Genomic DNA, 891 nt, shown 5'->3' on the forward strand with positions numbered 1-891 from the left:
AATGAATCGACAACTATTTTGATAATCGATTACTCGTTTTGAGTGCAATTTTAAGAGAAAAGGTCTAAATTCTCTGATTTCAGCTTCTTAAATGTGAATATTTTCTGGTTTCTTTACTCCTGTATGACAGTAAACTGATATTATCTTTGAGTCGTGGACAAAACAAGACATTTGAGGGCGTCATCTTGGGCTTTGGGAAACACTGATCGTCATTTGCTACCATTTTCTGACATTTTATAAACCAATAGATTAATCGAGAAAATAATCGACAGATTAATCGATTATGAAAATATTCGTTAGTGGCAGCCCTAGTGGTGATGGTGGTGGTGATGGTGGGTGTTTGTGTCTTGAAGAAGAGAGGAAGGAAGGGGGGGTGATGTTTTTGAAGGGAGATCCCCCTCCCCCCTCTCCCCCCTCTCCCCCCTCTCCCTCCTCTCCCTCCTCTCCTCCCCCCTCTCCCTCCTCTCCCTCCTCTCCTCCCCCCTCTCCCTCCTCTCCCTCCCCCCTCTCCCTCCTCTCCTCCACCCCTCCTCTCCCTCCTCTCCCTCCTCTCCTCCCTCCTCTCCCTCCTCTCCTCCCCCCTCTCCCTCCTCTCCCTCCTCTCCTCCACCCCTCCTCTCCCTCCTCTCCCTCCTCTCCCTCCTCTCCTCCACCCCTCCTCCAGGCTGGATGTGAGCCAGCTGATAAGGGATGACGTTTCCATAAAGCTCCCCCACTCCTTTATGCAGCGCACATCAGGTCGAGCGCAGACAAGGAGGGGCTTCACTCACTTCCACTTAGCCTATTAGAGCCCTAAAGGAGTTTGTGGGGTCGTGTTAAGATAAGAAGCACGACCCCCTAACCCAGTGATACTCAACTGTGTGGCCCGCGATGGAATTGCAAAAAATAAAT

General features: G+C 50.5%; 1 protein-coding gene across 1 annotated transcript in view; it reads left to right on the forward strand.

Annotated features, from left to right (window-relative positions):
- Window positions 1-317: 317 nt before the first annotated feature.
- The window catches only part of cntn1a (contactin 1a), a gene marked incomplete at its 5' end in the record, with an annotated part of 68,019 nt that continues 67,445 nt past the window's right edge, over window positions 318-891 (forward strand). The window contains one exon of the mRNA XM_083663000.1: window positions 318-332. Coding sequence (XP_083519126.1) covers window positions 318-332 — 15 coding nt within the window. The remainder of the gene's footprint in view (window positions 333-891) is intronic.

Source organism: Poromitra crassiceps (genome assembly GCF_964638095.1).
Source record: "Poromitra crassiceps genome assembly, chromosome: 30".
NCBI classification, from domain to species: Eukaryota; Metazoa; Chordata; class Actinopteri; order Beryciformes; family Melamphaidae; genus Poromitra; species Poromitra crassiceps.